Consider the following 26227-nt stretch of genomic DNA (forward strand, 5'->3'; position numbering starts at 1 on the left):
AAAATTGAAAGGCTTTTTTTTTATTTAAACATCCCAAGCAGCAGCGGTTTACGGAACAGAAGAAAAAGGTAATCAAATGCAGCAAAAGGGTCACAACAGCAATTTCATAACCAGCTTCCTCCATGCTGCAGCATCCTCCACATAAGCATGGAAGCCACTAGTGCACAAAGAAGTATGCCACTAGGACCCCAGTGCACAGACGCAAGGACCACACAACCTCACATGCCAGTTCTAGCACGACTCCGACAGGCCAACAGCAAACTTGACCTGAGACACCTACCAGCCAGCACCTCCCGGGATGTTCTTAAATTCGGTCTATTACAAAGGAATATGTCCAGTAAAGATGTGTTCCAGATACTAAACCCAACCAGCCCAGGGAATCTCACTTTCACAATACCATTATTTCGGCATCCAGAGTGGACCTTATTTAAACAGTTAGGCAGATTACTGAACCTGCAACTCAGTTTGTAAAGATATTGCAAGAGGTTTAATCCTTTGCCAGACTAAAATTGACAAACACGTAGACATACAGAGCATTAGGCTACATGACTGGATCGGAATGTGTTTAAAAACTGCATCTGCAGCAAATACCTGGGTTTCTGAAGTTCACACGGGTAGCAGCAACAGCTGCAGTGGGGAATGCGCTGCTCTCATCCTTAACTATTACTCTCTATTTAATGTCTCCATAATAGCCAGTGCCACAGCCCCTAAGGCAAATGTACTTGTATTTAAATACCATCTTTGAGTAGGATGCGTGTAATGAGGGGGCAAGGAGTACCAAGAAACCAAACGGCACAAGGCAACCCAATATCAAGGGAGGTGCACAGGTTCATAGGAAGTCTAACAAAGAAAAAAACATTAAAAAAAAAAAAAAATCAGAGTAAGGGGGCACGGGCTCAAAGGAAGATAAATAGTTTGTACTACACTTCTTAAGTCTTCTAAAGTCATTCATCACACGTCCACCGAGTACCCAACTCCTATTGCCCACAGATCTTAAAACTAGAATTTTCATTGCAGTTCAAATACCGTTCCACATAAAGGAAAAATAAAATTTGTTTCGGTCTGCGAATGGCTGCTCACATTTAGAGGAAGCACGCAGAGGGTACCATTTAATTTTATTGATGGTTCTGATCTATAAATTGCTTAACAGAAACTTAAGAGATCCTAAGAAACAACATATTTTAAATAAGTCATTCCTACCCAACAAATAAATTGTAGTAAGTCTATGGCGTAGAAAAAAAAAAATAGCACTGTAATGCTGAACACTGGCAAGGAGAAATGGGAGGTACAAGAAACAACCTGCCCAATAAATTGAATGTAAATGGTTTCTTGAGAAAAAACAAAGAAACACTGACTGTCTTCCTTTTTGTGGTAATGGTTAACTGAGTTTTTACAGAAATATACGAATAAGAATGGAAAAATTGTGATCAACTGCACAGACGCCACCAACTTGTTTTCAGAACGGGGCTCTGAAGTGACACAGAACTTCCATTACAACAGGGTGTTGGTGTTGACACTGTCCAGAGGGGCAGTATCAATGCCGGATTTTCTTGATAGTTGGATAAACATAAAATAAAATCAGCCCTGTATTCTACCTCCTGCCCACATGACGCCGCTTCTTTGTATTTCAAACAATAATTTTTTTAAGACCTAGGACAGGCGGAAGGAAGCTGATGTTTCTTAAATACATTTCCTAGGACTTCGTTCTTTGCGGGTTTAATATCTAGTGCGTGTCAGCCGTGCGGACTAGTTGTTACCATTAAAAAAAAAAAAAAAAAAAAAAACTTATCTGTTGGAGTCAAAAGCACTGATGGAAAGTAGTCCCTCAGCAAAACTGGTGAAAGCAAAGGAACAAAGATCGTACTGGAAAAAAAAAAAAAAAAAAAAAAAAAAAACAACAACGAATTCAAGGAATGAAACTTGATCCAGCAGGCCAACTTGATGGCACAATACACAAGTTAAAATTGCCCAAGTTTCTGAAAAGGTGTTTGCTAAATTCTAAACTTCAGAAGGGGCAGTACTGATTATTTTAATGGCCCAGTTGCAGATTATAATTAGTTTTGGCTTTGTCCACCATTTTTAAAACATTTCAAATCCACGTTACTGCAAATATCTCAGCTCCCCAAAGTTTAGCTGGAATGAACAAGCCTGGCTCGCTTACCTGCAGTTTATCAGTCAACGTTGCAGTGATTCTAAACAAAGGCTGTAGTCAAGCTTCAAGAATTACCGGTGGATAAAAACCAAACAGACTAGGAAGTAACTCCAGTAACATGCTTTTCTCCCAGTAGTCTTTTTAAAAAGACCCCAGGTGCAAAGGCAGCCACATTCAGAGGATAAAAGTGCCTTCCATCCAACCATAAAATGGCAATGGGACTCCTGCATGCTGAAGCTTAAGGAGTTATAGGAGAGGTACTCAATCTGAACAGGGACCATCTCGACTGTATTCAAAGCCCAACTGCTTAGAGGCCCTTGAGGCAGAACTGTTTTTTTTTTTTTTTTTTTTAAAGTGAAGAAATTCAGCCTCAGAATGCACTGCAGGGGACAAAAGAGGTTTCCCATTTCACCTCGTGAATACAAAGCACACGTTTTCCAGGGACAAAGGAGGTCTGTAGCTCTAGAACAGCATATAACATGGGGGTTTCCCCTATCCCTAGGTGCAACATCCTCTCCAGGTAACGAGGCCCAACAGCAACAGATCAATCCGTTTGGATATCATCCTCCTCGCCCAGACCCACTCAGGATTCACAGGTTGAAATGACCACATACATGTAGTAGGGACCAGTGATCTCCCCCCACATGAAACACCCATTCTCTTGCATTCTGGCACCATGTACTGGTTTAAACATAGGTAGTGCATAGACATGTGTACAACAACAGCACGCACAACCTGAATGGACTACTTATTCAACCATTTCCCCCCGCCCCCCACCCCTCCCACCCACCACCCATACAAAGAAATAAACGTAGAACACAGGAGATGCTAAAGAACATTCTCAATACAGCCCGCTTTGAAACCTTCTGTTTTTACGTAGGGAGGCATTTACATTGAGCACCACGCCACCCCCGCCTCAAAATATCAAGGAGCAGGCTTAACGTAAAAACTGTTCGTAGCGCAACTTCATATGCCCCCTTTGTTAAGTTACTTCTTTCCAATACACCTCCCTAAATCCCACCTAGGGGCCAGACAGTCCTTCTTGTTAATTGTATCTCCATTTGTTTTCACTTAAAAGGCATGCAAGTCCTGATTTTTATTCCGGATCTTCTGAGTCCTTGGAGAGGCAGCATGACATACAAGGGCAGGCTGAGGTGGGTTGACTGACACGTCCCAGAACTTCGAAGCTCCGCCAGGTAAAAACAGGGCAATAACTTTAGACCGGGGTAAAGTGGGGATGAGAGTGGGAATAAAAACAAAAAACAAAAATATATGTAGATCCACGGTGATTGCGAGTCCAACTATCTAGCGCTTGGATAACTCGTTGGATAGCCAGTCCAATCCTTCATATAGGCCAGTGCCCTGGGTTGCACATGTGGCCTGGACGTACCACTGTAAACAAAGAAACAGAAGGAAGAGAAGTGAACCTCTGGAGAAGCAAGAGACGATGAGAATGATGCTTCATTGTTCAGTCACTCCAGAAAAGCACTAATTTTCACAAAACAAACAGAAAACACAAATACATGCCAGAGGACTACGTGGGCATTCCATCAACTGAAAACCGAAACCAAGCAGATTCATGAAGTGGAAAAACCATAATGCAGCATACAAGGTCAATTACTCCACGTTTCGATTCTCACCCCCACAGGCCACTGCCAAACCCAATTCTTACTGTTCCCACTACCTTCTGCTGTGCATTCCATTGCTTGCACGATCTGAATTGTTCCCCCTTTTATTTCGGATTTGTCCAACCTTCTGTACAAAAGATCCCATAATCTCTCCACAAACTACAGTGCTACTGTTCAGCATGTATTGTAGAGTACTTGTTTAAACACTTGCTATCCAATTCCCTACATCTGTAAACGTGAAGTTCCTCAAAGTAAATTTTATATGGAAGCTAAAAAAAAAAAAAAAAACATTTCTTTTTTGGTTTTAAATCTACAATCTTCGGTTAATAGTAACAAACGCTATGCCATAGTTTGGGAAGTACTTCACTGCATTAACGTTATTAGAAAGGGAAGACCAAAAGATAAAAGTAATTAGGATATCAAAGAGGCAAGAGAGATACGGGGCTTGCCAGTTTAGTTGCACTGTCCTTAAACATACCAGCCTTTCAAGCCATTTTACTTTTTTGGCTGAACATAGTAGGGTTGGTGTACAAGTTTTTTTTCAGTTGTGGCTTGTAAACCAGCACTACCAGAATCCAGGTAACTGTAGGCTGCAGTATTAATGTCCTGTTTTGCAATGCAAGCTCACAGTCAACCCCTGCAGCAGCCAGAAGTAGTGACGGAGGGCATGAACATGAAGGAAGTGCACTGCAGGAGTCCTCATTGAGCCCAAGACGTTCAACTAGATTGTTAGCTCTAGGTTCACCGCTCCATTCGGTCTCAGTGGCCCATACCAGAGTACAGAGAGCACTCTTCTACAAATGGTCGAATCCGAGTCAATGAATACAATAAAGGGGGGAGCAGGTGAAGGGATCAACTGCTAAAGTGTTCATATAGGTGAAGGAGCCAGTACCCTCTTCTAGTTTCACTTGCTGCATCACAAACGTTTAACAAAAAATAAAGTACATTTGCCACTTACTGACCACTCTCACTGACCAATATTGCCTCAAGTCTGCGTCCCACGCCCCCTTCTCCAACTCTCCCTCCCCCCCATCTCCACAGTTGACAGTAGGGGGCACATGTACCTCACCAGGACAGAGGGGGGCTGGTAGCAAATCTGATTCACCTGAAACTAGAAAAAAGGAGACGGAGCAGGTCTGCTTGAACTCAGACGAACATCGCCAGCGAAACATCATGGCATAAAGAAATGGTATTCCTAGCCCAAATGCCACTGGTGAAAACCCACTGAGATCAATCTTTCTGTTTAAGAGAAGAAGGCATCTGCCCTACCACTCTGTAGAGACTGAACTGAAAACAGCCTTGCCTAATGTGGTGTTCCACACCGAGGGGCCCATGTCTGAACATTTTCTATAAGTAGCCCCGTCCTTGGTCCTGAAGCAGTTATTTATTTTCTCTCAGTCAGCACGTTAACGGGCTAATCCATTGCTATTTACTAATATGCTTCGTTCTTTGTAGTTTGCCTGCAATCCACAACCTCCAAACATCAGTAAATTTTATACTGCACTCTGCCCTTTCATACTGTTCCTTTCTTGGTCATCCCTTCGGTTCGAAGCTAGGCTAACAGGTATTCTACGTGGGTCTCGTGCTTCCCATGCCACTGGATTCAAGCTAGCCTGGCTAATGAGGGGTGAAACCCCGAAACCAGTCCCAGGATGCTTGTTTCCAGTCCAGGGAAGACCTAGCCTAGCAGTTCGGGCTGGACTGTTTCCATGGGGAACAGGGTCAAGACTGATTTGCGTATGGCTGGGTCCAAACTGGAATGGCATGGGCAGCAAAAAAATAAAACCGATGGATTTAGGCCCAGATCACTGTACTGGGGGTGAATGTTTGACAATGTTCAGCATTCCGTCCATCACTTGTTGTTTTTGCTTTAACAGGTATTCTGACAGGGCGAAGATTTCCTCATGCTTAAGTGGCTCAACATAAAGTTCACTCTGTAAGGTGCCAAAATTATAACACTGCATACAAGCATCAGCTCATGTCCTTTAAAGCACACCTATTCCATCAAAAACACTCTCAGACCAAACACTTGTGCTTGGAGAAAATCTGGGGCGTATGCACGATTTGCAAAGGTACAAAACCAACTGTGTAAAAAGCATAATACTTCCATCCCAGTTTGAAGCAAAACTATGATATTAGTTCCACCAATTCTCTTACAGACCATGGCCACTTCCTGAATGCAACAAATGTTTGAAAATGTGTACACATTTCCTTCCAGTTAAACTACATTTATTTTACTTGTCTTTGCTGGTCAGTTTTAAAGTTACTCACACTTTTGCCTATGCTTCACACATTCTACACACAAATAGGCTGTCCAGTGGAAAACAGTGCAGCTAAAGCAAGAAGGTGGTTCATGTGGCAGCAAATACTGTAATCCTTGAAATCCTCCATTAGTGTCCGCGTTTGCACACGCCAGGCCACTTCTAGATGCCATTCCAAGATGTTGGTCCAACACTGTTCAAGCTCTCATGTTTTTACAGGCGAGCGCACAGCGCTCCGTCCCTTGTTGTAATCTCTTTGGGATTCAAAACACGCCCATGTCACATCAGTTTCTTTAATTGATTCAAAGGCATGCATAAGTCATGCCTTTTCCGGTGTTTAGCCCTCCTCGAGCGCAGCGACCAAGTACTCAAAACATACAAGGCTCCACGTTTTCTGTCCGGTTTCTGGACTACTTTTTCTCTCTCTTTTTTTTTTTTGCAGCCGGATCTCGCTGGGCAGAAGTCGAGCGCTTTGCAGGACATCGACCCTGTTACATAGTTACCTGCACTTTTGCCAGTTACGTAAATAATTGCACTTTTGCCGGTTACATGGATAGTTACACTTTTGCCGATAGGTTTTACTACGAGTGAACTTTAATTTCCCTTTGTGTGTCTGCTTTGCACTGATGGCGCCCGTCAGCTCGCTTATGTAAAACTTTTACTTTTCAGTTTATATGGCAAGAAAAGTCCAGTTAGTTATGTGAAACTGTTTTATTTTCAATTTATGTGGCAAGAAAAGTCCGGTTAGGAGTTTACAATGCTAATTGCTCTAGCTCAAGCAAACGCGAGACTGTTTGCATTACAAATGCTTGTTAACCTTGTGCCCAGTATAGATTTTTGGGAGTGTTAAAAATATGTAAACAAAAATGTTTCATTTCACATTTATTTTACATCGGTAGAATAAAACTGTAGCAAAAGTTTTTCACACTACTCCCTTCACTCTACCTGAATCATCTTCGCTGTGCTACTCAGTTTCAAGCAACAGGAACTTACTGAAAGCACTGCATGCAGCAAACAGGACGGTCTCAAGTGTTACCCTACTTGAAATTAGCATTAGTTCACCACTGCCAATCCCAAGGAGCGATGGGCATCTTTGCATGACGCGAAATGAAATTAATAGACAGTCGTGGATTATAAAGATGCTTCTTTACATTAGAGTGTATGGTGTAAACATGGTTTTTGTACAATTCTAGTACAATAACTGGCTCAAAAGGGAATAGAATTTATAGAGACAAGCCATACCTTGCCAGTTTTCTTTAGCCTGGTTTTCTGAACATGCAACCCTTCATAAACCAGCAAAGATGCAGGCTGTGTGACCCTGAAACTAATTAAAAGTCTGTCATGGATGGCAAAAACCCAGCTCTCGGGGAGGGGGGGCAACTCAAGGCCCAACTACAAGCAGGTTTATGTGTTGGTCCCAAACTCATGCTGCAAATCACTGAAAAGGTCTACTGTGAAAGAACTTACCTCTGAGTTGCTACGATTCTGATCAAAGACAAGACTGTGCATTCTTAATGGGCCTGCTCCTTTTGTGGGTGGGGTTCGATAAATATGGCTGGTCCTATTCGATAATCGCTCGAATGAGCTAAAACCTGTTGCAATGGAGTGCTACCAAGACAGATCACTGCTGGTAATGAATGGTTCATGCACTTCCAACCACTTTAAAAAAAATATATATAAACACAATCCATTCCAACATCGGCTTATTTCCAATTAAATGCTAGACCTTCACCAATTCTAACACCTCTCAAAACGGAAGTGGGGATGTAAATTGTGGTACAGAAGGTAGATTAACACTAAAACTGGTGTCTAAGACACTAGTGGGTGTTTAGCAGAGAGCACGAATAGCATAAGGCGCTGCATGAAATGTACAGTGAAAGAAGATAAAACAGCAAGTATTTACAATAAAGGATTCTCTCAAATCTCAATCACTGAGGGATCGGCGCTCTTACGAGCACATGTAAAGAAGGTCATAGACAGAAGAGTAGTATAAAAAGATTTTGCTAATTTACACTATATAATAAACACACATATACATACATATATATATATATATATATATATATATATATATATACACACACACACACACATATACATATACATACACACACACACACACACACACACACACACACACACACAAACACAAATATACACCCACCCACACCCTTGCCTTCAGAGACTTTCCCTTTGGCCCACTCAGATTACTACTATGAGCTACACGGTATTATCTTGAAAGCAAAGCAGACAGAGGTAGAAGCCCTACCAGTACAGCAAAAGGCATCAAAACTATATTTCAGCTCAATATCAGCCAGTCAACAAGAGCCCCATCACTGGCTCTGCTCCTGATCTCAAAGCTTTAGTGACCTGATTCACAAAGAGCCTCCACAGGATCTGGCAGGATCTCCACACTGAGGTTTCTCACCGCAGAAATCCCGCCACGTCTACGAGGCCTCTTTGTGAATCGGACCCAAAGACTAAATTCATATCAAATAGCACTGACAGACATATTAGCCTCAGCACATGACCTCCTGTTACGAAACCTTTCGATCAGGCCAAACAGCAGAACTACACCTCTAAAGATAAAAATACCAATAAAAAAAAATATACAGATACCAATATTAAGTAAAAGACAAAAAGATACCCCGAAAGGGTACAAATAGATAGTGGGACATTAAAAGATGCAATTTATAGCTATTTACAGTTCGGCTGCGGAGTGTCTGCAGTCCAAGCTTGTCCGTAAGCTCGCTTACGGCCATGGCGTTGGGCAAATCTTGTTTGTTAGCAAAGACTAACAGGACAGCTTCTCTTAGTTCATCCTCTTGCAACTGAACGAAAATGGGAGAAGAAAAAAAAAAGAAAAAGAAAAGATTAGCAACACATTATTACAGGAAACAGGGAGCGGTCACCAGGACCCATCATGGAGGGATAACGCAACGCTCCATTTTTAAAATATTAGGCTTACACAAACACTATTCATGACATATGTAATAAAAACCATGCAACACATTCTATAAATACACAATAAGATAAATTAAACCACAAATGGAGGCATCCAGGGACAACTATTTTTTTTTTTAGCATTTAATAATATCTTCTAGAATGACAAGATAGCAATACGGGAACACAGAAAGCTGTATAGGGCAGGAGTAAGAATTTTGGGTGTTAAGTAAAGTACATAGGTGCTCTTTCCACCAAACTCAATGACACTACAGTTGCAGGAATACAAAACAGTAGCAGAAAAAAATAAAACCGCAACAAGAAACAGCAAATATGACACATGCAAAGACTATGGATGGGTGGGTGTCAAAAGCATGCATGGGGGTGAAGTGCACTGCCTTTTACTCTCCCTGCCCAGATCCTTAAAGTGGACATAGCAAAAACAGGATGCCATGCCTCGACTTAAAGTTACTTTACCCAGTACCAACCACATGACCTCGATAACAACTTATGGGGTTTAAAAAAAAAAAAAAAAAAAAAAAAAAACATCGTTTGAAAACTAGTCACAATGTTGCACAGTACGTTTTATGGATCCTCACAACAATCGTGTTAATTCTACCTCGACGCCAAGGCTTAAAAGCAAAGTATTTCAGTGATGTTCAGCAACAAATGTTTAAAGGGTTCATCACATAGTTCGACACATTTACCACGTTTTTACATGAAGAAAACTAAGATGGTTTTGCGTGGCTTTTGTTGCAAGGACTTAGGTGTATGAGAGGTTGTACTTGCATTTCAGCTTTGATTCTTGTTTATGTGTAGATTACACAGGGTTACAGTTAAGGTTTTTCATGAATTACAACAGCAAGTAAATCTTTAGCAGCACACTGGCAGAAAAATCCACTGCTTCAATTTGTTTAACTATGTTTAAGTAGGTGTTCTAAGAGACTAAGAACGATCTCTCCCCAAACTTCCTCAAGAGTGTGAGAATTTTTGCTTCTACGTTTTGTCTTGAGATCGTGTAAAAAATGAAATGGACTAACCACCAAGAACAACAGTGACAGCTGAATGCCCTCCAACATCAGAGGAAGGAAAGGATAGGTATTTAATCGCAGCTGTTGACAATTTTGATCTTTGTTCATCTCATGCATGCCGGGTATCAAAGGACATGCGCATTACTTTCTCCGAATCCAAGAAGAACTGTACCTTTCAAAGAATCAGCATGAAGCACTTACCATCTTCTGGAGCTCCTCACACGACTCCTGCACTCGCTCTCTGTCATTGCTGTCCACTACAAAGATAAGACCCTGGAGACAAAGAACCATTTGATTAGAGGAACACACAATGGAAGAAAATGAACTGCCTAATGGAAACCCACCAGAAAAGGGGAGGTGGGGGGGGTGCGCAGTATAAGGGGAGCATTCTACAAGAAGACCGGCACTGCTTAAATAAAAGACTTCAGAAGAAGAAACTGCTGCCAGGTTACCATTAACTAGAACAGAAAAGTACAGCTGACAGGTAGCCATACATACAGAGAGAAACCAAAAGGACACTGCTTACATCTACAGAGAAAAGCACTACTGATCCGGATAAAGAAGAAGAGGGCATAAACTGATCTTTGAAATAAGCATGGACAAAAGAGAAAAGCGCTTCTAGCACCCAACATTGTCTCATATAAACCGATAAAAATTCTGCTGCACTTGTCAGCCTAAAAATGATTTATTTCAAACTGCCCCTTTGGACCAGCTTTGGTTGCCCCCTCAATTTCGACATGTTTTTGGCTCTTCCCTGTCACAGGTACTTGGCCCGCCTACACAAGTGAGGTATATTCTTTTTACCGGGAGACAGAAGGGAACGTTGGGTGGTAAGAAATTTGTCCCAGGGGTGATCCCACACAGAAATGTGGAAAAATGAGATTTTGTGGCTAAATTTGAGGTTTGCTGAGGATTCTGGGTAAGAAAACATTGGGGGATCCATCCAAGTCACACCTCCCTGGACTCCCTCAGGTGATTAGTTTTCAGAAATGTCTGGGTTTGGTAGGTTTCCCCTAGATGGCTGCTGAGCCCAGGACCAAAAACGGAGCCCCCAATGTAAAATGCCAAAACTGTGTTGAAAAATTGGGTTTTCTGATTTAAGTCTGCCCGTTCCTAAAAGCTGGGAAGATGCTGATTTTAGCACCGCAAACCCTTTGTTGATGCCATTTTCAGGGAAATGAAACCCACAAGCCTTCCTCTGCAGCCCTTTATTCCCGTTCTTTTGAAAAAAAAAGAAAAAAAAAAAACTTTTGCTGTATTTTGGTTAATTTCTTTGTCTCCTTCAGGGGAACCCACAAAGTCTGGGTACCTCTAGAATCCCTAGGATGTTGGGGGAAACAAAAGGACGCAGATTTGGCATGGGTAGCTTATGTGGACAAAAAGTTATGAGTGCCTAAGCGCGAACTGCCCCAAACAGCGAAAAAAAGGCTTGGCACCTGAAGGGGGGGGGGGGTGTGTGCGGGAGGCCTGGCTGCGAAGGGGTTAAAGGAGACAAACCAAACGTTCGAAAAACACTAGTTTTTGTGAGAGAGCAGGTAAGTTGCGATAGGGTTGGAGTTAAAGAACTTCGACGGAACCGTTCAAATACAGTATGCTAAATCCTGGCTTTTGAGGAGGCAAATGCCAGTGGAGAAAAAGTTTAGCCTACAGGAGGGCACACTACAACAGAGTAAAGCAATGCCACCCTTACATGCATAAGCTAGCTGAAGAAAAAAAAAACCGCTTACATTAATGTATACTGAAGAGCACAAAACACTCTTTGCAGGGAGCCATGTGACACTAAACACAAACTGCATGCATGAAGGTATGCAGCATATCTGAAAAAGCACTGCGTGCAGAGAGCCATATGCTAAGGATAAACATCACAGAATACAGAAACCTATACACGAACAAAGGAGGAGCTCTATGTTTACACAGAGTTATACACCACTGTAGCTTAAGCATCGCGTAAAACGAGTAATTAGAGAGAAAAAAAAAAGCTACTCACACGCAGCCAAGCACAAAAGACACCACCACCAAACAAATATTTACTTTGAATCAAACACTTATGGCCACAAAACCCTCAACAGTTGTATAAGAGGAAACCCAAGATCACATGCAATGTAAATCTGAGAAAAGAACAACTGGATAAAGAATGCATATATTCATACGGACAATCAGAGTCCAAAGTTCAGGAGTGCTTGTTGGGAGGTAATCGCTTGCCAATCATAGTCCAAGAGGAGAGAGAGAAAACCAAAAGAAGCCCGTACCTGTGTGTTCTGGAAGTAGTGTCTCCACAAAGGGCGGATTTTATCTTGGCCACCCACATCCCAAACTGTGAAGCAGATGTTCTTGTATTCCACCGTCTCAACATTGAATCCTGAAATAAATAGTGTGAAAGTAAAATTACAATGCAACACAGGGGAGCCTAAACTCAGTATGAAGGGATGTAAGGGTAAGTGCACAAAAGTGACAATTTTAAATGCAAAGTAAAGACCCGACATCAGACAACAACCCTGCATTGTTTTGGCTTTTTCATTCCTCAGTTTAATAAATTTTGTTGGCATTTGAAATAACATCAAACTCTTTAGCAATGTACTATTAGAAAAAGATAATCAGGCTCTTTATTTGAATATACGGCAATGTTAAAAAAAATAGTCTGTAAAACCTCTCGAATAAAGGCATTATAAACTTTATAAGGTCTCAATGCAGTATGAAGGTGCCAGCCTCAACTCAACTGTAGAATTCGTCCAATTCTTCAAGCTAACAGGACATTTCCTTTAATTATGACACGTGAAATACTCATCCATAATGTCCAGCCACTAAGCCCGAAACATAATTCAACAATGTACCAACCTTGTTTGATTAGCAATACACAAGCAACCAAAGTATTCAGTGAAATAAAAAACAAGTCTTTGGTAACCACAGTGTTGGCAAACTCAAATGACAAACACTCCCATGTATCCATCACTACAATATGAAGTCCAGGTTTTCAACCTTATCTGTTATGTTAGGAGTGTCTCACCACAATCCTCTCTTCCCACCATCTTTGACCATACCCTGTCTTGATGCTTCCCAACATTAGTGCACCATCAACCCGACTTAGTACTAGTGTGACAAAACAAGTTCCTGAAGGGTGACCTTGCTACACTAGGTAGACACCTCACATAAAAAGGCTGTTCTGCACAATTTAATATCTGTGTAGTGTAATATTTCCATGGTGTTATTTATTGACTGTGTGGAAACTGGCTAAAGAATCCCTTTTGTATTTCCCCAGGCATGACCTCATCCCATGATACTCAATGATGAACAGACCTGAAAAACGTATGCCAAAGGTTCAATGATCTTTACTAAACTTATTCACCCTGACAGATATCTTGTAATACAAGACCTGCTAAAAAGAGATATCGGACATGACATGCACTGCTTTATTGGCCCAGCAACAGACAGACATCCGGATGTCCACATAGGTCTGAAGAGGGGTTATGAATAAACGGGTCCGGTGACGCCTTGGAAAGTCCCAACCATTTGAGTAATATGAAGGTCACGCTGGTGGCCATTTTTTTTTTACGCTGCCATCATGAAATGTTGTTTTACTGTGATTGATTAGATGCCTAATATATGTGTGACACCATGCATCTATCTGATCAACATCACACCATGTACTTGATGAGGAAATTACCTTTCTGTTCTTACTAGATGTATTTTCACACATTTGTGGGTCTCATGTATAAAAGATTTTATTGGAGTTCTGCAATTTGGCATATTGGACTTGGCTCTTCAGGTCACTGTCCCATGTTAAAAAAACATTTTTATTTTCTCTTCCCCGGTGAGTTCCTGTCTCTGATTTTGCTGAGCTTCTACAACTGCGCATTACAGATTAGACAGTACTTCTTAAAATTCTTCACACTGCCCCGTTTAAATACACTTTTAGAATACTTTAATGGCAAGCCCAGAGTACCATGTGCTAGGTCATTTGATGAAGACTCCACAATGAACTCCAAGTCTTGCTTCTGGTCTTCAGCTAACACATTGAACAGATTAGGCAGCCTCTTAAAAGGTATGTCCTCAAAGCAATGACACGCTATAGTCAAATTAGTTTATTTTAATTGATGTTGCTCTCCATTTGCTTTTTAACCTGCCATTCTGACATCATTCAAATAACTCCTAGTTCTTCTTATGGTAAACTAGTTTAGTACTGTATTGAAAAGTGACATGAATACCATTGGCAGTCGGACACCACAGAGCTTGCTCGGGCGCTGTATAAACATTGTTATATCTGACATACAAGTAAAAGGTGGGCAAAGAATTCTAATGTGCTAGTGGAGTTTACAGAATCTTCCCCATGGCGCACAGAGTTCCAAAAAAAAAAAAAAAAAAACTCAGCGAAGCTAGGTTTTTCCTCTTGGGCGGCTCGCCAACATTTAGTTGGTGAGCCCGAGTGATTGCAGGTTACTACCACTCGCGCTTACGAAGCTGCATCTCGAGCAGAAAATCTACTTGAGCGACAGAAATAAGTTAACACCCTCTGGCGCTCTTCGTGATGCAGCTCCTGCTGTTTTTTACTCCACGGGAGAAACTCCTGGCACTGAAAATCGGCGTGAAATGCCACTGCTTGCGAACTCTGCGCAGCAGTTTTTTTTTTTTAAGCACTACTCAGAGCGTAGTGTGAACTCCACCCAGGCCTAAGGACATGGGCATCCAAAGAACCACCTGCAATGGGTACATCATATTTATGTTCTTGTGTTTCAACTAACACCCTGCTTTGAAATAAAGAGGTGGGCAGCAAAATGAGGGGAAGGATAAGAGAGATGCACAAAAACTGTTTTTAATCATAGTCTAGTGCTCCTATCAACCTTATCAGTTTCTACCCTTTAAGCCTTTTCTACAACCAGTTGAATACTAGCTGGATTCAACTGCAGCACATTCTTTAGTCGGACATTGAAATGCAACATTCATATAACACTTCATACCTGTACATGGTGCACAAGACTATTTTCAGATCGGCAACATGCTGTGTGTGTATATGAGCGTGTGTTTGGTGGATGCTTGGCGGGGGTGGGGGTAAAACGTTATTGGCAGAGTTGTAGTTCCTGTGATCGTATGCAGAATGACTTGGTTTTGTGCACGAGTGAACAGAGGTACGCTTATCTTCAGCACAACACCCGGCAGTGATGGAAAAGTAATGAAATATAGGCACACAAAGGGAGAACTGGTGTAAGAGGCAGGTGTCTACGTGGATTGTCTGTATACCAGACAGGTCAGTTTGACGGCAGAGCAGAGACTAAAACATATAGGCAGCTACACGCCACCAATCTAGGCAGAGGGACCACAGGGTGCTGTGTATGTGTACACCAAAACAAGGACTGTCAAAGCCAATATGGAAGACCTATTGGCAATGTCAATGATTTTTTTTTATTTTAAATTTGCAGTGGGAAGAATATATTAAGCTGAATCACTAGTCAATTATTCCAGCATGGAGCTGGCCTCTGGTGTTTAGATGCTGCTGGAAAGTCTGGCTCAAAGACAGTGCAGGGCATTTACAACCCCTTAACTGGCTACATTTCATCTTGATGCTGGTTGAGAGACCGTCCTATACAGCCAAAGGTCAGGGTGAAAGGATGGAACAGAACAGACTAAGTGCAACACGAAGCGCTAACCTACTACTAGTCTGGCTTTAAATCACTCTTAAACATGTAGACCACCACCCAACAATTGTAGACAATGCACTCTTGACCAAAGTTGAAGAGAACTCCTGCTTCCTGATTTTGCTGGACCACCCAGCTGTCTTTGACAGTCAACCATCCCACCCTCATAAGACTCTTAAGCAAGGTCCTTCACTGGTTTACCTCCTATCTTTCAAACTCATACCAGTTTGTTCACATGGGCACTGCAGATCAGAAAAACATATGTAACACATGTGGAATCCCACAGGGTTCTGTACTGTCACCTTCAACCTTCACATAGAGCCACTCATGGCACTATTCACAATAACAACATCAAGATTCGCCAATGACAGAACTTATTTGTCAATTACAAACTATACAGTACAAACCTGGCTCAAACACACGAACCTTGACAAGTTTGCACACCAACTCTCACTGAATGTCAAATTACTTCGATTCACCCATGACACCAATCTCTCACATTGCCAAAAAACCACAATAACTGCCAGGTACCAGCTTGCTCTTAAAAACGCAACCGTTTCTTTAACAGAGCTACTTCAGAGAACTGCTTGTATTCTTGCATCCGGATAGCAGTAATGCCCTACTGCTATTCAATGGCACCACATAAAGGCATGCAACAGCACATATCATCCACGGCCTGAAGAAATATGATCACACAATCCCCACTTCGATGGAACTCCACTGGCACTCCTTGCAAGCCCGCACCACCTTCAATACCAGTTGTATTATTTACAAAGCCATTACAATAGCACTCTTGCTTATCAGGCAGGCAAGCTCACAAGCTTTGGTGGCTCTCTGCACACCTGCGGCCAGAACACCATCAGACTCAGAAGTGTAAAAAACATAAAATAAAAAGACAGCAGGCCTTTTCCAGCTATGCATCTAGGATCTGGAACTACCTTGCCGTATCCAGGACCAGGACACTTCACAACAGATTATACTGACACAAGAAGTGACGTGTATAGATTTTGAATGGGCATTCATGTGTTATGCAGATAACCTATTACCGTGTTCAAAACATGCACTGCAGCCCACAGTTAAAATTTAACACATTCCAGACACAAAATATTAACAGCATTATTAACAGCATTACTACGTAGCATGTTTCACACATACAGGATGTCAGCCAAAGAACAGAGGAGAATCCAAGAAAAACATCAAGTCTATGAAATAATGTGGATTAACAAGGTTTGATTAAAACAAAGGGCAATGAGCACGGAACAAAGGAGACAATAACATTAGGGAAAACAGAAAAAGGTCAAGGCGGAAAGGGTTCAAATCAAAGAGCTCAACAGCCCGTAGAAAAACCGAACTAAAAATAAGTGTTGTTTTGAAAGAGTCCTTCCCCTATGTTTATGCTAGTTGGTAGGGAAATCCATACTGGGGAGGCAGAAGTAATGGTCTCATCGAGCCTCAGGAAATGGAATTTCGTATAACATTAACTGACCCATTTACAAATGGGGCAGGGGGGTTTGGATTGCCTCTTTTCCAAATATAATTTAAAACCTAGCTAGCAAACTAAAGCAAAAATACAACCTAGTGTATAAGTAACATGGTTCTAGTTGAATCAAGCGGAGTGCGCCCTAGATCACCCAGCCTACACAAGACAGGTTTGATATCTTTTTTGTTTTACTTAACTTGCAGGAAAAATGGACCTGGACTTGCCTGCGAGAAGAGGAGTGGTCTTATTCTCGGTCTGTACAATGCCCAGCCAAATTAAGGATTGCAATAGAGAACACCTCAAAGAATTAAATGAGTACAGGAGGCACGAGATGCCGACAAGCCAGGTATCCATGAAAGGAGGGGAAAAAAAAATACAGACAAGCACAGCGTCAATCATGGAGCTGTAGCAACACTAGAGAGCATGTATGGTCCCAGTGTAAGAAAGCACCTTTTCTGACATGGTTAGTCCCCACTTTTTGCCTGAATTCTGATGAGGCATTGACTGCTAGTGCACTGGATCCCTACTAACCAGGTCCCCAGTGCCAGATCTCTATCCCCAAAACTGCACCGTTTTACACAATTGGCAAACACTTCAGCAACCACTGTAAGTCCCTAGTAAATGGTACCCCATATACCTAGGGCCTGGCGTACTAAGGATGGTCTGTCAGGACTGTAGCTACATATTGGCTTCTCTGATCCTGTAATGTTTGACATCAAACAATTCAGAATAATAAACCCTCACTGACCCCACCAGTGATGGATAAACAAACAAAATAAAAAAATGCACACAAAGGGAACTTTAGAGGTGCCCCCTGAAAAACTACTAGCTGCTAGTGTGCAGACAGACTGGTCCTGACCTGTTTAGCCACCACAGACATGTTCACCCCTGGGCACAGGACAAGAGGACCAAAAGGTGCACCTACATCCCCTGAGCACCCCACGTCTACTACCTACCTGCTTGCTCTCCAAGGCTCGCTTCCTAGCCAGAGCATGCAGCCTGTCTTCACAGGGATCAAGCTCCCCATGGAAACCATTGGGCACCAGATGCCTTATTGCACCTCTGCACCCGGCCGCCCTGTGTGACCTGTTGGTGTAGTTCTGATCAGTGCCCAGTACTTACCTTAACTCCCTGAGATTGGCATCTTACGTCGTTGTTAACCCTGTGCTTGATAAACATTGTTTTCTTCAATAAGTTAACATTGAAAGAACTCTGAAAATTGCACTTTGTATTTCTGAAACTGCCAAGTATTTTTTGCTTTAAAAAGTCTTCTTACCCGATTACGACATTCTTGGGTTTGAAACATAAAAATAATTATTTTTCTAAATTGGTATCAGATTTCTTTTTTGAATGTTTGTCATTTATTGCCTCTGAGTACAAACAAACACTGAGCACTACCCTCTGATAAACCTAACTGCTTGCCCACACTACCACAAATAGAGATTTAGCCCGATTCACTTCTGCCTCTATAATACCAATTGGGGATCCACTGAACTCTGCGGTGTACTTCATTTTAGTTCACTGTATAGAAAGCCAGCTTCCTATACCCAAGCACTTGCTATAATCTCATACCCCATACTCCCTTATCCAAACTCGAGAGAGATGGCAGTTAGAAGTTAAACACCCCCAATGTGGGGCATGTTTCGTTGGCTGGAGTTGGTTGCCTTGTTTTCAATTACCGAGGTTTACCACATAAATTTAGTTCCAGTCTTAAAAGCTCAGTTCTCAGTTAAAAGGAGTGAAACCTTGACGTTTAGAGGGTGCCCTAACCACAGGCCTTGAGAAAAGAGTCACTAACATAGGTACCGCTTAGGGGTACCGGCCCACTTCTTCATGTGCTTCCCCCATTGGAAAAAATAAATAAAGTCTTGAGAACAGTTGCTACCTTATCGTTCTCTGGAAATATTGAACATAGCCATGGCTTGCCACAGGTTACAGGCCCCCTCCAGCACTCTGAAACTAAAACCCAAGGTTTTTGGTACCCCACCGCCGATTATGACCTGGAAGAACCCTACCATTGATTATGACCTGGAAGAACCGTTATACTTTGGGTTGGTTGTTTTTTTGCTACACTAATTAACTACTTTTTACTGGAAACTCAGGAGCTGGGGCATCAATTCATTGAGTTACCCAGCCTTCAGAGTAGAGACCACTGAATCGGAGAGCCAGCACAACAGTGTCATTAGATGCTTTCTTTTTGCGTGGCACCTTTGTTCCGTGGACCAGGACTTCGCAATTTAACAATTTAAGAAGGATGAAAGAAGCAGCAGAAAAAAGGATTAACAATGAACAGGGCAATTGTGGCCTCTAAACTATTCTAACAAGGAACGGTATTAGCTGACACTCCTCAGAAGCTATTGGGGTGTTATCACTGAACTCCTTAACTACAGGCCTCAAGTGGTGGTGACAATGAACCGTATCATCCCTACGCCACACAAACGCACACCCAACTGCTAAGCAGTTTAAAGTCTGTACCCCTTTTTAAATATTTAAGGGTGCCAACTAGAATGGGCTGGCACACCGTAGAGCTGTATTCTTCATCATAAGTGTTTGCTACAGGTCTCCCAGATCAGAAGTCAAAGCCATTACAAGTCATTTGGGCAATACAGTGGAATAATCTAAATGCTGGGCTCTACACACAGGTGTAGAAACGTTCAAGTGTAGACTAAAAACTCTTATTTGGAGGTCACACAGGGATGAGTTGTGTCTTTGTCCATCTGGCTGCGGGCCTTTTTACCACGGGTTTAGGCTCTTTATAAATGTTGACTTGAAAAGCACAGAAGTCCTTCAAATCAACTGGAACACTGCCTAACTAGATAATATTTGCCACAGGGCTTGAAGCTTTAATGCTTAACACTGTTCAAATACACGGCCACCTCAGCATCTTGTTCATGTTCTAATATGTTAAATTAGTGCTGCAGACCCTGGTGGTGGCGAAAGAGTCAAAGGTAGCAGAAAGAACTCTAGGAAGAAAGATGCCCGATAGGGGAATTTAAACAAAAAAAAAAAAAAAGAAAAAAAAAAGATAATAGCCTTGTTTGGGAGAGGGGTGATTTTCTTCTTTATGAAGTGTAAATGTGGGTATTTATTCTATTTAGATGCTGGTGCATGCAACGCTAAAATTGTGGACCTGGAATAGAGTCAACACAGCAACTACACTGGTATAAATGCATTTCGATTTTCAAAAAATGGCTGAATTGAAGAGCGACATGAATACTGATAAAATATGCCATCTCTGATTAGACCCAACTACTAAATCACATTCTGACAAACAACTCACTGTGGTATGCGAAATGAGTAATCTTTTAGCAGAGATATCCAGAAGCAGTTTGCATAAAGAAAGAGCCGCTAGGTTCCAATGGACTGGTTGGTCTAACAGGTTTGGAGCGGGGAAGCTTAAAGGCCCTAAAAAGACTTAACAGGCTCAAAGGGTTGTCTTTTAAAGACAAAGGGGCCACAAAACCTAAGTCAGTCATTAAAAGGGTTAGTTTCAAAGATGCCATTGATATATTAGGAACTTAACTGTGTTGATCTGCTTTATGAATGTCGCGATTCCCTAGACAGTCAAGGCCACAAAAAATTGTAATGGCTCTTTTCCTTATGTACACCAAGTCAGACAAGCCTATTGCATTCTGTGATTTATCCAGAGCCACTGCCTGGGAAAGGTGAGCAAGTAATTCCATTAAGGCAAATTACTGTTATTGGGTTTGATATTGGCACTGCAGTTTTCAGGTATCTTGCGGGAAAGTAATTTTGCATGGTATGCTCAAAATCTTTTATATTGCTAGCTTTGAAAAGTGCAAGATAAAAAGCACAATTTCTCCTAAAACATATTCTGTACTGTATTTTTTTTTTTTATTCTTTGACAGTCAGTTAGCTACATATAAAATAACAGTCAGCTTATATGAAAAATAAAAAGTTGTTACTCATTGGGAAATGCACTTTAGTGCATTATGAAACATCTCTTAGCTAATGCACCGCAGAGGTCTGTGTGTAACTGAACAGCAACAGAATTAAATCTTGGTTGCTGAAGTGGAGAATAGTGACTTGTGTATTTTTAGTGCCATGAGGTCACGGCCTGTGACAGAAAGCACTGTGAATATGTAATGCAATATTTTATACTTGCATTACCTACAGTATAAGATAGGTCACTACAAAAAGGTTTAAGACAAAACGGTGCTTTCAAAATGTAGATTTAAGTAATACCAGAGAATACGCAATACTATTTTTTTTTTTTTTTAAATGGCTGTCCCGTCAACACCTCCAGGTGAAGTAATCTCTATGTAAATAGTATTACAATCAAAAGCACACATTTTACAGCACAGTTAACTCTTTGCACTGCCACTCAAAAAGAATAAATGCTTGTCATCACAAAGCTTCGAGAGATTAGGTCTTCAAACTGGGGGGGTGGGCTCCCTAGGTGGGCGGGACGTCAGGCTCTAGCCAAAAGAACCATTATACAGATAAGAGGGCTTTGTCATAAGAAGAAGGATGTTATTACATTTTTTAAAAGGTAACAGTACTTAACCGCAAAGTTGAAATAGGTCTAGACATATTTAAACATTGCCATCTTTATGAAATAATTGCGAAAAATTTTGAGGGGGGCCCAATGATGTTTAATTTTTTAACTGGGGGGGGGAAGCGCAGCATTGACAAGTTTGGAGACCACTGGATTAGGTCAATTAAAGCCAGAACTGACTCTTAAACATCTTCACAGTTGCAGATCAGATGTAAGTCCTATCTTCAAAAAAGATCGAATGTCATCCACTCGCCCCCTTCTCGTCCGAACCCTACCGCACAAAAGCAGGGGTCCCCCAAGGGTAAATCATCTCACCTTTGCTTTTCAACATCTACATGATATCTTTACCAGGACTGATCAGTGATTTCCATCTCACATGCTACAACTATGCAGATGACACACAAATACTACTTAAATTAGAACGCCCCAAAAACATTGAAAACTCACAAATCTTCAGTTGCCTCAGAGCCGTTGATCAGTGGATGACCTGGAGCCATCTCAAACTAAATAACTTCAAAACAGAAATACTCATATGTGGTGACTGGAAAAATGATGACCCTCTGTGCATCTGGCCTGACGATCTCGGAGCACCTCCTCAATTATCCAAGGAAGTTAAAAACCTAGGAATCACAGTGGATTCCAAGTTAACTATGAATGCCCAAGTGGACAAATTAGCACGAACAAGCTTCATCACCTTGAAGACTTTACGATGCATCTTCCCCCACCTCGGATTGCCACACAAGGTGCAAGCTACTATCTCGCTTGTACTATCCAAACTGGATTATGCAAATGGCCTCTACCATGGATCATCTCTATCTGTTATGAAAAAACTACAACATATCCAGAATTCTGCAGGTGGCTACTATTCCATATAAAGCCGCAAGCCCACATCTCCCCTGCCTTGAGAGCACTACACTGGTTACCTGTTGCCAGAAGATGCACTTTCAAGCTGCTTTGTATCACCCACAAAGCTATACATGGAACAGGACCGCTTTTTATCAGAAACAAAATAACCAAATACATCCAACAAAGAAACCTCCGCTCAAGATTGGCACCCCGCCTTAGAACACCACCATACAAGAAAAAGACTATAGGTGGTACATCCTTCTCCGTTCAAGCAGCCAAACTATGGAATTCATTACCCCCAACTATAAGAAAACTACTCAAGAGTTGGCTCTTTCCTTCATAACCACCTTTTTCAAACAACTATGAACTGCATATGCCTATGTTGATAAATATTTTTTTCAGATTGTGTGTATATTTCTAGTTATGTTAGGAAATATGTATTGCTACTATGTCATAACAATAAAATACACACACTCTTTAAACCTGTTTGACTAAGTATATTTTACCCATGGTTCTAATTATGTATTGTATGTGCATATGTGTGTGTATATATATATGTATGTGTATATGTTGTTTCTGTGCTTGGTATGTTCGTTAGTCATTGCATGGCTCCTGGGTGGGTTGTTATACTAGATATCTATGAATTCCTGCTCTCATCTTATCACACTTATCTACCCATCATCATATGTCATGTCTCTATCAAACTATCCTCCATTCTCACTCTGACTCATCCCAAATCCTTTCTACTACTTTCATCTCCTAAATAACTCACTAAACCTCACTCTACTACTGTGACCTCCCACACAACCCTAGTAAATTAGTCTGCATTTATGTCACCCTGCTACTATGCTCTCCCTAACCCTTCCACATACTCTTCCCTCCTCCATCCCCCTTTACTCATCCCAAGCCTTTGGGTTGAGTAAATTAAGGATATACTCCCAATTAACACTTCTGGATTTCTTTCCTCCTTCACCCCTCCAGTCAATCTAACTAACAAACTCTCATATCCGCGGCTCAAATTAACTCATATTAATACTAAAACTGTACTCATTATTTCCTAATACTAATCCATCACTAATTCTTGTTGGGTTCCAGAGTAGCGTGCTACTCACCGAAAAGCGCTTTGATGATTTGCCAGGGGTAGTAAGCAATATATATATATATATATATATATATATATATATATACATATACACACACACACACACACACACACACACACACACGATTACAATACAATCAAGTCGAAGTGCATATTTGCATTTCATTCAGGAAGCAGGCGTCTGGCACACAGGCGTCTTTGGCTGTCTGAAAAATGCACGATCTCCAGCCCAGGACTCCATGTCACCCTCTTCCCCCACCCCACTCGGGTTCGCACCCCACACATTGAAGACATCTGCCTTAGACTGATGTGTAAAAAAAAAAAAAACATTATTGCTACTGGTGATTTCAGCTGTTCTTAAAGTACAGAAGGCTTGCACTCGTTATGAAAATGACTTACTATACACCAGCACTGGTCTATGGGTTGCCTATATCACCCCTCCCGGCCCCCCAAAGTAGTGTAGGGGAGAAGGGGGCTATATAAAAAATAAAAAGCAGTTTAGGCAAAATAATTATTTGGCATGGCACTTTATATCCACCTGATCTGATTACAAAATATAACAAACGTGCCTTCTATTACAAATAAACCAAATGAAAGCTCACAGTGATTACTGAGGCATCACAGCATTACATAATTGTTGTTGCTGCCGTCTGTTCCCCATACCAGCAATAGCCACAGGACAGAGTGTGCTGCATTATGTCAAAGAAGATGGATTACATATCATGGTCAGAGATGTACGTTTGCAGAGGACCTCGGAAATCCCTAGCCTGCGCACTGCACATGGTCAAGTCCTTTAGCCAGTCCATATATAACCTAGGGGCTTACTTTCCCCCATGACATTCATGCACCTCCTACCACATCTCTAATATGAATGGAGCAAGGTCCGTCAGACACTTCCTATAGAACACCAATAGAGTGCACTGCTGCCCAAGGGATTAACATTACTCATAATCTATCACATATTTGTTTTTCTCCAGTTCAATGGGGGCGCACAAGGCCTTCTCGCTGTATTACCCTCATTCATGACCATATAGCTCTAAGGATATGGATCTTGTGTGCATCCGAGCTCTTCCCTGTGGTATACAAGTTGGTATAACAATGTGGATTCAGTTTAGATATCTGTTGGGAAGTGCGTCGAACCACCACCTGCAGTGTCTAGCCCAATGAGGGCTAAAGCACCCGACTGCGGATAAGCCAGACTGGCTAGAGCAAGCCATAGTCACTTCCCCCCATAAGCCTGGACTGATGTGTATTTGCCTGGGAATTTATTTTCTCCATTTGCCTCCTTACGTTCTGCCAATTTCTAACACATTCGTTAGCTAGTGCATTTCGAGGGTTCATATTTAATCATCCAACCACATTTTGGGCTCTCCTGTGCCACACGACAAGTGCAAAGCGATGCAGATGACAAGAAGCTTTCACCACTTACCGATCGTTGGAATTGTGGTGACGATCTCACCCAATTTAAGCTTGTACAGGATTGTGGTTTTGCCAGCTGCGTCCAATCCAACTGAAAGAAAAAGTGACAGTTCGTGAAATGGCCATTTTGAGTGAGATGGCACCATGTGAACTCTAACTGGCTGAGAAAGAGAAGGCATGGATGGCATCCCGTGAAGAGCTGACAAAATTAAGTTTTACGATAACGAGGGAGGAAGAAGTCCCGTAGGAATTTTCATGCTGTATGAAACAGGACTTTAAAGGACACACTTAAGGATTACACATACAACCAGTCTCTCAAACACCTGAGGTCCCTGTGCGAAGGGGCCAAGAGCTACAGGACATGAAAAAAGATTGGGGGGGGGGGTGAAGTCGGTGACGGTCGGCTCCCTTCTATGCACCTGGGATACTAGAGGGGTGAGGATGATACAATAAGGCCCCGTGAAACGGGGTGTGGGGCGCTGTTCCTGTGTCATCGATGGTATTTCCCTAAGCGAGAGAAGGAAAAAAGATTTTCCTTCAGTAGCTTATATGTTGTCTCCCCGTAACGGAACAGTAGCGGCGATGGAATACGTTCACTACGACTATGGGTCACCCAGGTCCCTCGTTAAGGAGCCTGGGCTCTGGCTCCTTCCAATGGTTCGGATTTCCCGTACATCGGTAACAGCCCTTCAAACGGCCATCAAGCACTGTGAGCTGCTACTTTGTGGTTTCAGTTGCCTGGTTAAGTCGTCGTGCGATAAGCCTTGCTGGAAGGGCCATCACTATGCCCTTGGGTGTTTATCCGCTCCTGGTTATGGGTGGATAAGGTTGGCTTTGTGGAGGTCTGGACCTCTGGGAGGGGCCATGCAATTAAAAAAAGGAAAGAAATAACATTATGTAAGAGACCGACCATACAGAAGTACTAAATGGGGGCTGACTCTCGGCTGGAATAGGAGGCTCCGAGTGGAACGCCTCTTAAACTGGCTGAGTGGCTTCTGAGTAACCATCACTCTCACCCATGAGGATCCGCATCTGCTTCTTGCCGAAGAGTCTGGAGAAGAGCGAGGAGATGGTGAGACCCATGGCGGCACTGAAGGCAGACGCAGTTCTGCCGGTTAAGTGTCGGTGCCCCGGTTTTTTTTCCGCACTTTCTGCTGCACCCGCCGCTGCCACGTCCAGGCCAACGCGGAAGAAATGACGTCACCCGGAAACAGGCCGT

At 42.1% G+C, this 26227-nt stretch overlaps 1 protein-coding gene across 1 annotated transcript; it reads right to left on the minus strand.

The window, feature by feature from the left end:
• On the minus strand, positions 1-26225 carry LOC138288141 (ADP-ribosylation factor 4-like). The gene is made up of 6 exons (XM_069229417.1): positions 26025-26225; positions 25019-25099; positions 12265-12374; positions 10217-10288; positions 8747-8872; positions 1-3544 (listed from the first exon to the last, which is right to left on the minus strand). The coding sequence occupies exons 1-6, from the start codon at positions 26089-26091 to the stop codon at positions 3458-3460; spliced, it is 543 nt and encodes a 180-aa protein (XP_069085518.1). The 5' UTR covers positions 26092-26225; the 3' UTR covers positions 1-3457.
• Positions 26226-26227: the final 2 nt, after the last annotated feature.

The sequence above is a fragment of the Pleurodeles waltl genome, chromosome 4_1 (assembly GCF_031143425.1).
Source record: "Pleurodeles waltl isolate 20211129_DDA chromosome 4_1, aPleWal1.hap1.20221129, whole genome shotgun sequence".
Classification (NCBI taxonomy): domain Eukaryota; kingdom Metazoa; phylum Chordata; class Amphibia; order Caudata; family Salamandridae; genus Pleurodeles; species Pleurodeles waltl.